Genomic DNA, 12,674 nt, shown 5'->3' on the forward strand with positions numbered 1-12,674 from the left:
AATAGTTTGGGAAGGTGGCTCAGTCAGTTGAGCATCTGATTCTTTTTTTTTTTTTTTTTTTAATTTTTTTTTTTCAACGTTTATTTATTTTTGGGACAGAGAGAGACAGAGCATGAACGGGGGAGGGGCAGAGAGAGAGGGAGACACAGAATCGGAAACAGGCTCCAGGCTCTGAGCCATCAGCCCAGAGCCTGACGCGGGACTCTAACTCACAGACCGTGAGATCGTGACCTGGCTGAAGTCGGACGCTTAACCGACTGCGCCACCCAGGCGCCCCAGAGCATCTGATTCTTGATTTCAGCTCAGGTCACGATCTCAAGGCTTGTGAGATCGAGCTCTCTGTGCCCCCCTTGGGCTCTGCACTGACAGTGTGGAAACGACTTGGGAGTCTCTCTTTGCCTCTCTCTCTGCCCCTCCCCCATTCACACACACAAGTGCCCATGTGTGCACATGCTCTCTCTGTCTCTCAAAATAAATAAATAAGCTTAAAAATAGGTTGAGAAAAATTAAATTAAAATACACATACCTTACTGCTTGTCTTTTTCCATTGGAAAAGTAGAATTTCTGGTTATTATTGTATTCATCATATACCCCCCATCGCAGATGAGCCCATTCATGGACAAAGACCCTTCCTGTGAGAAAATATTTTAAACACCGGATTACAATAAGAATGACAAAATTATCTTCTCACACTAGGAGAAGGTAATTTTTCTGAACATCATTATGCATTGATATGTTAATTTTTTTCAGCTAAAGGTTTGATTTCCTCAGGGAAAAAAGAATCTAATGATAACTGCACATTTCTTTAAAATATAACTACTTATTTTGCCTCATCAAATGTTAATCAGGCACTAGTAGGTGCCAGGCAGTTATTCATACAAAGACGAAACAACTGCCTTGTCCTTACACAGCTCACAGTCTAGCAGATGACACAAATGATCAGATAACTAAAATCCCTAGTGGCGCAAGTATAACGATGGAGGCCAGTGCAGGCTGTTGTGGGAGCCAGAGGCATTCATAGGGCAGCCAGAGCAGCATCCCCAATATGTCCTTCTCCCTCATGGTTCATATCTGGTTAACCCTCAAGGTCTGCCTACTACACCTCTGGCTTTTTGCTTTGACCTAGTCTCCTCTTTCCAATCTTACTGCTGCCTACTCCTGAATCACTGCAATGGCCACCCAACTGGCCACCATATCTCTAGTCTTAGATGGCTCCCCTATGGTGCTCAGGTTAAGTCCAACATCTCAACATGGCACACAAGATTCCTGATCCAGGCTCTGCTCCTCTCTGAAGCCATATCTCTTGCTGTTCTCCATCCACTACCAAAACTCTAAAATCACAGTGAATTCCTAAACTCCTTTTGCTGTCTAGAGTCACACCATGTTCTTGCTCATCTCTTGTTCTTTTCACATAGTTTTCCTCTGACTCAGAATACTCTTTCCCTCTCTCTGGATAAATCCTACTCCTCTTTCAAAATCAGGCTTATCTCCACCTAGAAGCCTTCTCTGACATCCTAAACCTGTCCATATACCCCTCCCTTGCACTTTCATTATATCCCATTATGACACTTTATCATGTTATATTTTCATTACTCTTTAATGCTAGTCTGTCACACTAGACACATCTCCATGAGAATAGACACCATGACTTCATTGCCGTGCCTTGGCAAATAATGCCTAGAACTTAATAGGCACTCAGTGAGTATTTGAGCTTACACTCAGCTCAGTTTTTCTGGAATGTAAATTCCTAGGTAGGCTGAATTTGGACAGTTATATGAAGGGATGTATGCTAAGGAAGACCTAGAATCTCACATTAAAGATTTAGACTATTCTGTCAGTGCTGGGGAACAACTGATGACCTCTTAAAGGGAAGGGAAGGCTGTAGGGGAGCAGGCATGGAGGCACAGTACAGAAAGAAGGGATTATAAATGTGGTGACCATGATGGCTGAGGTGGGCTCAGGAGTGGGATGGGGCACTTAGGTAAATCAGTTCAACACATATTGAGCCATAGGTTGGGAATTTTCTGTTCCTGTTATGGAGTAGAGAAGGAATGTTGTAAAGGAACAAGGGAGAGGTACATTTGTTTGACACCTCTTTCTGATAAGGTCTATAAGTGCATTTGTGTATTTGGGGGTGGGGTATTGAGGTGCTAGTACTCTTTTGTTTGTTTTCTCTGCCTTCCCTATTTAAATGAAGAAAATCAAATGGGTCCTAATCTTTTCAAGATAGAGAAGAAACCTAGTACTAGTTATTAGTTACCTTAATTATCTAAAACTTATTGCATTTGATTATACTTGGAAAGTATATTATAATACTATCTGATAACAATTTCTAAAAATTAAAAATTCTGTACTTACACACGTGTGCTAAACATGAAGAATTTAAATTTTAACTGGGAAATACACTATTCTGAATCTCTATTTTTTTTCCAATATATGAAATTTATTGTCAAATTGGTTTCCATACAACACCCAGTGCTCATCCCAAAAGGTGCCCTCCTCAATACCCATCACCCACCCTCCCCTCCCTTCCACCCCCCATCAACCCTCAGTTTCTTCTCAGTTTTTAAGAGTCTCTTATGCTTTGGCTCTCTCCCACTCTAACCTCTTTTTTTTTTTTTCCTTCTCCTCCCCCATGGGTTTCTGTTAAGTTTCTCAGGACCCACATAAGAGTGAAAACATATGGTATCTGTCTTTCTCTGTATGGCTTATTTCATTTAGCATCACACTTTCCAGTTCCATCCACGTTGCTACAAAGGGCCATATTTCATTCTTTCTCATTGCCACATAGTATTCCATTGTGTATATAAGCCACAATTTCTTTATCCATTCATCAGTTGATGGACATTTAGGCTCTTTCCATAATTTGGCTATTGTTGAGAGTGCTGCTATAAACATTGGGGTACAAGTGCCCCTATGCATCAGTACTCCTGTATCCCTTGGGTAAATTCCTAGCAGTGCTATTGCTGGGTCATAGGGTATATCTATTTTTAATCTTTTGAGGAACCTCCACACTGTTTTCCAGAGTGGCTGCACCAATTTGCACTGAATCTCTATTTTAAGTGAAAAAAGTTATAATAATTTATTTTGCTTGTATATGCTTACTCAGAAAATGCTATTATTGATCTACTTTGAGAATAAAATCATTAAATTGTGAGAAATATACCAGATTATTTTATCTCTAGCCCTACCTTGTGGTCCATATTGAGCAAGCTTTTTTCCCGCTAGGAAGTCAGGAGTGAAATGAATCCTTTCCCCTTTTTCTCCACAGTTGCCCATCTGCTCCGTGTAGGGTTCATCGTTACCTGGAGCAGTTGGTTCAGCAACTAGAACATCAGCCTGAAATTTAACAAATAGTCATTATTACAAAATTCTGCAAATGAATTGACCTTTTTCATGCAAGAGTATTTTGAAACAATTTCATTTGATTCTAGAATATTTTGATGAAAAAAAATCTGAATTAGAGAAGGAAATTGAATGTGAAAAAAAACTTGATATTCTCACATTTTTGTAGGTCTCGAGTTTTGGTCTCACATACTCAGGTTTTGTCTTCCATTTTTCAGGAATCAAAATGGCAACCTTTTTGAAATAGAATCTTCTTTCTGTAGCTTCAAACAGATATGGAGATGCCTGGGTCACCATGTCCTGGGACAAAAGAAAACACATATAACCAGCACATTTATGACAGAAAATAGGCAAAACTGTCAATAATTCAAATTTATATCCGTATTTCACATTTCCAAAGACTAGTTATTTATCAAGATGGGAAGGGGAAATGTGGAAATTGCTTTTATTAATAATAATAGCTGATCTTTTGTGAGTACTTGCCACATGCTATGTATTTCAGTATAATGGTTGACAATGCAGACTCCAGAGGCAGACACTAATTGTGGTTCCACCACTTATGGCAGGACATCAGGCAATTTCCTCAAGCTCCCCTGAACCTCAGTTTCTCCACGCGTAGAGTAGAAAATATTCTAGCGACTAGCTCATAAATTTGTTGTGAGGAGCAAATGAAGTCAAGGAAGCACTTAGAACCATGTTTACTTAGCAACATGAAATGTTAACATTTCAACGTTGTGTTAACATTATGAAATGTTAGCTATTGGTTTCATTTCATTTGATCTTTTGAGGATCAATAAACCTTTAAGGGAGAAACTGACAGTTCGAGAGTATAGGTCTCAAAGTCCCACACCAAGTAGTACTGGGAGAGAAACTCAAATTAAAATGAATGCACCTGTAGCACTGCTGGCTCCTGTAATAATTTTGGGGTTAACTAAATGATATGAGAGTATTTATTTTTAGTATAGTACTAAGTGTTGAATATAAGGAAGTGGTGTAATTAATTTCTCTTCAACTTTATTTCTCTAAAATGAAAAGAGCTGTAGTGTTAAATTATAAATGCCTCTGCACATTCCCTGAGCTGCTTCATGACAAGATGGTAGAGAGGGTATTATAAGAAATTTATTATAGAAAGTGGTATTGGGTCTACTAGGACTGAAAACCACTGAAAGGTACAAAAGCAAGTATAGACAGAGGAGAGATGAGGGCTGAAGACTGAGCCCTCAGGCCCCCAGCATTTAGGGGTCAGGTGAGGAGAAGCCAGCAAAGGAGATCCGGAGGGAGCAGCAGGTGCATGGGGAGGAAATCAGAAGGCACTGTGTTTAAGTGGCGAGAGTGTTTAAGGAAGGAGAGATTCCTCATCGGTGTCTAATGCTGTTGAGCAATCAAGTATGATGAGGACTAATAACTGAGCAATGAATTTGGCTACCTGAGTGATCCATTTTAGTGGAACAGAGATGATAGCTCCATATGAGTGAGTTCAACACACTAGGGGATGAGGAAGCAGAGACGGTGAATACAGACAACAGGTCAAGAAGTTTTTCTGTAGATTAAAGAGGAATGGAGAAATGAAACATTAGCTGAAAGAGGACTTCAGGACAAGGGAGTTTTGTTTGGTTTAGTTGTTTTTTTTTTTTAATGGAAACTATTATAACACATGTATATGCTAATGGAAAAGAACTGATAATTTAAGAGAAAAATGGGTCATTGCAGGAGGAATGTCCTTGCTGGAGCAGACCAGAATGACTAGAGTCCAGTGCCTGGCAGGGTTGGCCTTAGGGGAAGAAACAGGTCATCATTACATGGGGAAGTACTTGCCCATTGATGCAGAAGTGACTCCTACTCTGCCACTTCCTAACAGGATAAATTTGGGGAATTTATTTTATCTCTATGAGCCTTAGGTTCCCTCCCTTCAGATAGTGACAGTAATGGTTGCCTGGACAGTTTTATTAAAGTTCTTGTAATTTGCATTTCCTTCTTCCCCCAAAGCCAGATTTTTAACAATTACTAGGATAATATAATATTGTCTCATTTAAAAAAATAAAAACACTGGGGGCACCTGGGTGGCTCAGTTGGTTGAGCATTGACTTCGGCTCAGGTCATGATCTCCTGGTTCACAAGTTTGAGCCCCGCATCAGGCTCTGTGCTGACAGCTCAGAGCCTGGAGCCTGCTTCAGATTCTGTGTCTCTTCTCTCTCTATGCTCCCTCCCCCATTCATACTCTGTCTCTCTCAAAAATAAATAAGCATTAAAAAATTTTTAAAAAATAAAATGAAAAATAAAAACACTAAGTCAAGATCACCAAAAAGTTGAAAAGTAGATATAAAACTTCCTACATTAGAGTATTATATTACAATTTGACTTGTGAAATGTGAATTTTCATTATCTCCAGGAAGAATAAGCAGCATGAAATTTTCTTGTCTCCCATGTTTTAATAGAAACATTAATAAGGAAACTGCTTCATCATCTGTTCCAGATTTTGAGAAGGCGACTTCATATCCAAATAGACATTTTTTTTTAAATTTTTTTTTTCAACATTTATTTATTTTTGGGACAGAGAGAGACAGAGCATGAACGGGGGAGGGGCAGAGAGAGAGGGAGACACAGAATCGGAAACAGGCTCCAGGCTCTGAGCCATCAGCCCAGAGCCCGACGCGGGGCTCGAACTCACGGGCTGCGAGATCGTGACCTGGCTGAAGTCGGACGCTTAACCGACTGCGCCACCCAGGCGCCCCCCAAATAGACATTTAAACTTAAGAGGTTTGGAGAAGGTTGAGGGTAACAGTTTATAGGATGGGCTGGTAATGCCTTAAGGGCAGGGATAGTATACTATTCACCAGTGGATTCCTGGTACTGACATTTTGTAAATGCTCTATGAATATTTGTTGGATGGATGAACAAAGAATGAATGAACGAAGCGGTTTCATGAGTGGCAAACTGTCCAGGAGTGCCAAGTCAGGGCGTGCCTGGGCTCCCACGCATTGAGAACACTCCAAACTGCTCCCATTCAATATCTTTAATGTGTGTATAAGTGTGTGTGTGTGTGTGTGTGTGTGTGTGTGTGTGTGTGTGAGAGAGAGAGAGAGAGAGAGAGAGACAGAGACAGAGAGAGACAGAGACAGAGAGAGAGAGAGAGACAGAGAGAGAGAGACAGAGAGCGCTCACACAAGCAGAGAGCGAGTTTCTCCCTTAGTCTCTCTCACTCTGTCATGTGTGTTCTGTTGTTTCTACAACTGAAACGGACTAGAATGTAGGTGCCGTAGATAGAACTGCTGCAGCGCCATCTGCCGGTCCTATATATGGAAAAAATGTTAGGGACTGTCCTGCTAAAGCCAGTATTTAAGAGCTGACTTAGAAGCTTCTGCCCCACAAGGGCTTGAGGAAGAGAATCCCCTTAGAAAGCAGAGAGTGAGGGATGGCCAGGAAAGGCAGCAAAGCCAACAGTGAGCTCCCTCAACTCTGCAGATCTGGAACATCAAATAGTGGGGAACCCACTTTTATTCACTACTCAGGGACACAGAGTACACTATTGTCCTTAAAAGTGTTCCCGTTACAGAGAAGATGTAGACACCAACTTAATACCCAACTCATTTAGGACTCCTACCAGGAAGCAGATTTAATCGTTGTAGTGAGAAGTACACTTCTCAGGAAGAAAATCCCCCTAAGATAGTGAGATGAAAGAGCTTTGAAAGCTTTGAAGCACAATATAAATACAAATGACCATTGTCATTCAAGATAAGGCATCTGTGTCCTCCTGGTATTTCCTGAGCCCTACTGACTATCCAGCAAGAGACAGAAACATTGCCAGCCACATTTTTTCTTCCATACTTTGTCTGTTACTTTAAGTGGCTACTTCATTTTTGCTCATGCCTAAATTTAGAGGTAATCAAAAACCTACCCAAGGTTTCTGATTTGAGGGATTTCAAAAGATGTAAATTTCTCTTTCACCAATGGTGGTAGACCTCATAGTCTTCCACTTAAACAGGTAAGCTTCTCCTCCCCCATCAACTGCTGCACTTCTCCAACCCCAACCTTCTCTTGGTGGTAGAGATGGCCCTTTTTCCAAACTCCATCTTTTTGGCCTTGCTTCTGCTCAGAGCAAAGAAACTTTGGGGACGACCTTTGGGGCCCTTACACTATTAACTTCTGAACTCACACTTAGGAACTTTGCCTAGAAACAAGCTTCAGCCCCTTTGGCTTGGTTAAGAGGGAGGAACTCTTTTGATCTAGAAGGATTAACAGTGGGATTGATGATTGATGGCTATACCTAACATTTACTGAGCTCTTATTATGTATCAGGCATTATGCATACATTTTTGAAGTTTTTAAAAAAAATTTTGAGATAATTTTAGACTTACAGAAGACATGCAAAAAATTGTACAGAGTTCCCATATACCCTTAACTCAGCTTCCCTTATATGCATGCATTGTTAAACTTAATCATGACAAAGTCCTATGAGGAAGGTGCTTACTATTATTCCCATTTTACAGACCTACACTTTTGCCTTTTATAATGCATTTCCTTCTTAAAGTTTGCTGTTGTATGCAACCTCTCTAATCCCTCCACCTTATAGCAGTTAGATGCTTCCCTAGTTTTTCCTTCCCCCATGGGGGAAGTAACAAGTGAGGTGAGCCTGCCCAGCAGCCCTGAGAGGGTCCCTTGCATTGGAGCTGGTAAAATGCATAGTTTCCTCTCATTGGAAGGGTCAGGATTGTTCTTAAGTCAGAGATTTGCATCCTGGGCTCCTGTATTAAATAGGATCACAGAGAAGGGGATTACAATTAGGAGAATAAAAGGAGAATCTGATATAAACCAATGGTAAAATCCAGTCAGTGTAGACATCATTTATTAGGCACCAATGATGTATCAAACTCTGAGTTATGTGCACTGCATTTATGATCTCATCTGTCACAAGAATCCTAATAGTTTAGTGTTATTATTTACATTTTACAGCTGAAGAAACATACTCAGACCTGAAAATAATGTGGCAATGTCACACAGCTGGAGTTAGAGAACTCATGTTTGCTCTACGACAATATTACACTTATTTTTTTTTAAAGCATAGAGGCACCTGGGTGGCTCAGTCAGCTAAGCGTCCAATTTCGGCTGTGGTCGCGATCTCATGGCTCATGGGTTTCAGGCCCCGTGTTGGGCTCTGTGCTGACAACTCAGAGCCTGGAGGCTGCTTCAGGTCCTGTGTCTCCCTCTCTGTCTGCCCCTCCTCCACTCGTACTCTGTCTCCCTCTCTCTCAAAAATAAAAATAATTGGATAAAAAATGTTTTTAAAGCATGGATAATTATCATTTTGAACCTACCTTTATTTGTTGAATGAGTGTTTCATCTTCTGGCACATTAGGGTCAATTGCAATGACAATCCCTTCATACCCATTATTATTCAGCTGAATGAGTGACTTGCTCACAGCGCCTTCCAGGAGATGAAGGACCAAGATGAAAACAGAACATTTAAATGACCCCATTGCTGCACATTGCACTTTGATTTCTCTCTTTGGAGAATGCTGCATTTAGAGGTATCTTTCTTTACCTCTCTCTCTATATATATATGAATATATAGACACACATTTTTCCAAGTTATCAGAGGTGGTTTATCACAGTGTTTAACCCTTTGACCCAAAATTCTTTCACCATTGCATTTGTCTCCAATATAAGGAACCATACATATAGCTTAGTCTCAAATTCTGTGTACTTTCAAATATTTCATTTTGAAAGGATTATTAGCCTTGTCTACACCTGTGCCAGATGCTGGGAATGAGGGTGGGGAGCCCACATCCTGTTCCTTGGAGGAATTCACAGGTGACAAGCAGCTCGGCCATTAAAAGATGTTTACTTATTACAAATGTTTGCTGATCCAGAGACACTGACCCACCCAACACCACCCTCCAACCCTCACCTCCCCATGGAGGCCTGACTATTCTGCATATTCAGTGAGCACTATTAAGTGTAAGTCATATACCCAGTTATCTATGATGGTGGTCTTTTTTTTTTTTTTAATCCTCATTGATCTTGACATAACCTCATCACCTCTTGATGCTCTCTTATACAATCCACTTGTAACAACAACAAAAAAAATTAGAAAGCAACATAGATATTATTGAATATTTTATAATGGAGACAAAAGATAAAATTTACGTATCACTGTGCAAAGCAAATTCCCTCCAGTTCCCTCATCAGACTTCTATTTTTCTATTCCACAGCTCATGGGTCAATATAATTCAAATTAACAACATTAAATTATTTTATTGAAACTAAATTTCTCTCAATATGAATTATGGACTGCCACCTACTTCATAAACTCTTTTAAATTTGTCAAACCTCAGATGGAAACTCAAGTTGGTCTACCAATTTACTGTATTCAAATTACTTGAAATATCCCTTCATCCCAAGACTTCATTTGTGATAAGCATCAATTTCACCTTGTTTATCCCCTTTCTTTGACGTTGGCTCATAAAAGTTAGGTTAGTACTTACAGCTAATAAATAGAATTTATTGCTCAAGTACATGTCTTTAAGCAATTGAAAGTAAAGCATTGAAGTAGTGGGAATATCTGATTATAAAGTGGTTGTCCAGATGATCTAAATATGCTTTGGTGCAAAAATAATTTATTTAATGTGTATTGAAAAAATGTATGCGTTTATCATACATAAAAATTTTTGATTCTAAAACATCTCACACCCCCAACTACATATGTTTTTCCTGGGTTCCCTAAAAAACAAAGTCTAGGGCAAGCTTATGTGTTAATAATTGGAGAGTTTAATCCCAGAGCAGAGCAGTGAGAGTGAGAGAAAGGGGGAAATAGTCAGGGATGGCTGGGAAGCAATAAAAGGTGAAATGTTACTAAACTGGCCACTGTGGTACAATGAAGAGACCCAGTGGGCCACCCTGCAGTTAGACTTGCCCTGACATTTGGGATGTCTACTAATGGGCTATAGAATGAAACCATGCCTTGGAACAGTCCATGGGAAGGAGGAAGAGGAAGTATTTGGCTTCTCATCTCCTAGAGGTGATCAGCTCCCCTGAACTTACTGGCTTTGTTGTCCAGCCATTCAGCAGTAGCTTGGAAAGAGCGATTCCATGCCTTGTGGTGTATAAGGAGCTATATTCCAAGTGGTGCCTGGTTGACCTCCGGCAGTGGAACCACTTGGGCCCTCAAGGAGCAAGTAGGTACTGAGAAGGGGTGAGTAACTGAGGGTCCAGTGCATGGATGGGGCCAAGAAAATCTTAAGGGGGTTCTGTAAGATTAATCCAACACAATTTACCCCTTGAACTGCTCATATCCACTCTTCTCCTTCCATGATATTTAGCTCCAATATTATAATGTAGAGGTGGCATTTTTTTGTGTGTGCGAGCCCTCACTATTTTGCTTTTTCTTTAAGAGAATGTACAAGTCCAATCATTCATAGAATCTCCTACAAAGTGGTGGCCAATTGCAATCTCCTAAAAGACCTAAAGCAAGAGAGTTATTGAATAAATCAGTGTCTGCTGCTAGGACTAGTCTCAAGACCATGTTAATCTTAAAATAAAAGTCAGTCATTTTGCTAGCAAAAGTGGGTTTATTCAGGAGTAACTGAGAATTTTATTTTATTTTATTTTATTTTATTTTATTTATTTATTTTTTAACATTTATTTATTTTTGAGAGACAGAGAGACAGAGCATGAGCAGGGGAGGGGCAGAGAGTGAGAAGGAGACACAGAATCTGAAGCAGGCTTCAGGCTCTGAGCAAGCTGTCAACACAGAGCCTGATGCGGGGCTGGAACCCACAAACCAAGAGATGATCATAACCTGAGCCAAAGTCGGATGCTTAACCGACTGAGCCACCCAGGTGCTCCATAACCGGGAATTTTAATTTGGGGCATGCAAGCTATAGCAAAACCATAGGCAAGTCAAAGAAAAAAAAAGGAAGGGAACAGTATTTTATGAAGATTGAGAGGGTTTGTTTCAAAGGAAAGTCCATTGGAGAAATTGGCTGAGTTGCAGGTACAGTTGATTTCTTATAGGAGATGCCATGTAAATCTTTCCCTGTTGAGGCCTGTAATGGATGATTCTTTCCTGTTGATGATTCTCTACTGGGGACTGTAATTAACAATTCTTCCTGTAATTGACATTGAGTGGTATGGTTCCCCCTTTCAGCCTCTGCTTCTACCCTCCTGATTCCATTTTTTTTTTTTTTTAAATTTTTTTTTTCAATGTTTATTTTATTTTTGGGACAGAGAGAGACAAAGCATGAACGGGACAGAGAGGGACAGAGAGAGAGGGAGACACAGAATCGGAAACAGGTTCCAGGCTCTGAGCCATCAGCCCAGAGCCTGACGCGGGGCTCGAACTCACGGACCGCGAGATCGTGACCTGGCTGAAGTCGGATGCTTAACCGACTGCGCCACCCAGGCGCCCCCTGATTCCATTTTTAGTGAGGCTTCCCTATATTAATTTTCACAGCCATTATGCATATTTATCTCCTTCCTTTATCACCAATTTCCCTCACTTTTAGCCAGCATTTTGGCTGATCTGTATTGTTTGTTCGCCTGTTGCTGTAACCAGAGCCTTCATTCCTGAGGGGTGTGAGCCTTTAGTTGCCCTGCCCTTATTGAATTGTGGCTTTTGCAGTTATCTATGACAAAGTTGTGAGAAACTCAGTTTAGGTGCTTCCCCAGATTTGCTTGGCCTTTCCTGCTCACTGAGCCTTGGCTGCTTGCTCAATTGAGAGTCTATGCTGCTGCCATGACCACCTCACCTCCTCATGTCCTTCTTGTCTTGTCTGCCTCTCCAGGGAGAGGGCCTAGTTTAGCATGGCCTCTATTGGGCTGGAGTGGCAGTTCCACTCTCTCTGGTGCCCAAGTCTGGTCTAAACTGATTCACAGAGGCTTTGGCTCAGATAAAGCATTGCACCATGGCAAGTGGGATCTGGCTTTGTCAGAGGCAGGGCAGGTGGGCCAGAGGTGCACAAACCAGAGGTACAGGGAGTTAGCACCCTGAGAGACAAACTTTTGCCAAAGGTGTAGAGTATTTCCAGCACCCAGAAATCTCTTTTGTGTTCCTTTTCAGTCAGAAACCCCCAAATGGTCATCACTATTCTGACCTCCATTGCCACATAGATTAATTATTCTTACTTTTGAACTTCAAATAATAGAAATATACAGTACATCCTCTTGTATCTGGCTACTGCCACATAACATTCACTGCATGAAATTCAGCCAGGTTGCATGCAATAGTAATATGTTCTTTATCCATTGTATTGCATTTTAAGAATATAACACTATTTACTTACCAACTGCTGTTGATGAACACTTGGATTATTTCCTGTTTGGGACCATTGTAA

At 40.7% G+C, this 12,674-nt stretch overlaps 1 protein-coding gene across 1 annotated transcript in view; it reads right to left on the minus strand.

Annotated features, from left to right (window-relative positions):
- Positions 1 to 8,834, minus strand: part of CLCA1 (chloride channel accessory 1) — a 31,759-nt gene extending 22,925 nt beyond the window's left edge. Inside the window, exons 1-4 of the mRNA XM_047871792.1 lie at positions 8,658 to 8,834; positions 3,505 to 3,645; positions 3,192 to 3,339; positions 527 to 632 (exon numbers count right to left, since the gene is read on the minus strand). Of these exons, the coding sequence (XP_047727748.1) occupies positions 527 to 632; positions 3,192 to 3,339; positions 3,505 to 3,645; positions 8,658 to 8,819 (557 nt within the window). The 5' untranslated portion in view covers positions 8,820 to 8,834. The remainder of the gene's footprint in view (positions 1 to 526; positions 633 to 3,191; positions 3,340 to 3,504; positions 3,646 to 8,657) is intronic.
- Positions 8,835 to 12,674: the final 3,840 nt, after the last annotated feature.

The sequence above is a fragment of the Prionailurus viverrinus genome, chromosome C1 (assembly GCF_022837055.1).
Source record: "Prionailurus viverrinus isolate Anna chromosome C1, UM_Priviv_1.0, whole genome shotgun sequence".
Lineage (NCBI taxonomy): Eukaryota > Metazoa > Chordata > Mammalia > Carnivora > Felidae > Prionailurus > Prionailurus viverrinus.